At 34.0% G+C, this 963-nt stretch overlaps 1 protein-coding gene across 1 annotated transcript in view; it reads left to right on the plus strand.

The window, feature by feature from the left end:
• Positions 1-963, plus strand: part of LOC107730361 (transferrin receptor protein 2-like) — a 17,118-nt gene that overhangs the window by 6,652 nt on the left and 9,503 nt on the right. Inside the window, exon 2 of the mRNA XM_016541183.1 lies at positions 446-490. Coding sequence (XP_016396669.1) covers positions 446-490 — 45 coding nt within the window. The remainder of the gene's footprint in view (positions 1-445; positions 491-963) is intronic.

Raw genomic sequence — 963 nt, forward strand, 5'->3', positions numbered from 1 at the left:
AGTGTGAGTGAGTGAGTGTGTGTGTGTGTGTGTGAGTGTGTTGCTGGTGTTCGCCGCTGGCGGGTGTGTCTCTGGTGCTGTGGTTTATCTGTCGCTGGACAGCAGAGATAGACTGAGGAATGCAAGTGATGCCCGTGATGTCGTCAGTGCTGGGATTGTTGGGAAATGAGCTCAAGCGCAGCCAGTGTTGCATCACTTCTGTTGACTTCACTGATCTGGTCAAAAGCACAGGAGTTTCCAGCATGACACAAATAATCAGAGTCAGTGTGGCTGATCAGTCCTGCTGTGGTGCTGTGACTCTTCATTAGGAGTGATGACAATAAAATGCACATGTGATGACTGTTGTGTGAAATGTTCCTTATAGGTTATTTATAACTAGATGTATATAAAAACAATAGAAGTATATTTAAGTGTGTGTGTGTGTGTGTGTGCGTGTGTGTCACAGGTGTTAAAGAAGATGATGGATTCTGTCACAGGATTGATTTCTGGGGTAAGAGCTTCATTCATTCTTTAAATCATTGTGTTTATTATTTCATCTGTTTATCACCTTAAATACAAGTTTATGCATTAATTTTTAGTTTTTCCATCTTCAAACTACTTGTTCTTCCTCCTGTTTGTGTTTCTGACAGATTCAGTCATTTTTGCACTATAAAAAAATCACAGTCAGTGTGATAATCAGCTCACAACCCAGTGTTACTTCAGTATCATTGAAATACTTTTATAGTTTTTATTTAGTAGTTATTTATTTATGTTTTCCTTTTTAATTTAAATTTTAAAGGTCTAGTAATTTTGCAGTTTTTGCCATTTAATTTTTTTTTAAAATGCATATCTATGTAATTTTTAATCATTTTCATTTCAGTTTTAGTTATTTTAGTACATCAAAATAAACTAAACGAAAATGAGAAAGTAAATTTTTTTATATTTTATATATTATGTTTATAATTCATATTTTATTTTATAATG

This window comes from Sinocyclocheilus rhinocerous, unplaced genomic scaffold, assembly GCF_001515625.1.
Source record: "Sinocyclocheilus rhinocerous isolate Xijiao unplaced genomic scaffold, SAMN03320098_v1.1 scaffold3991, whole genome shotgun sequence".
Classification (NCBI taxonomy): Eukaryota; Metazoa; Chordata; class Actinopteri; order Cypriniformes; family Cyprinidae; genus Sinocyclocheilus; species Sinocyclocheilus rhinocerous.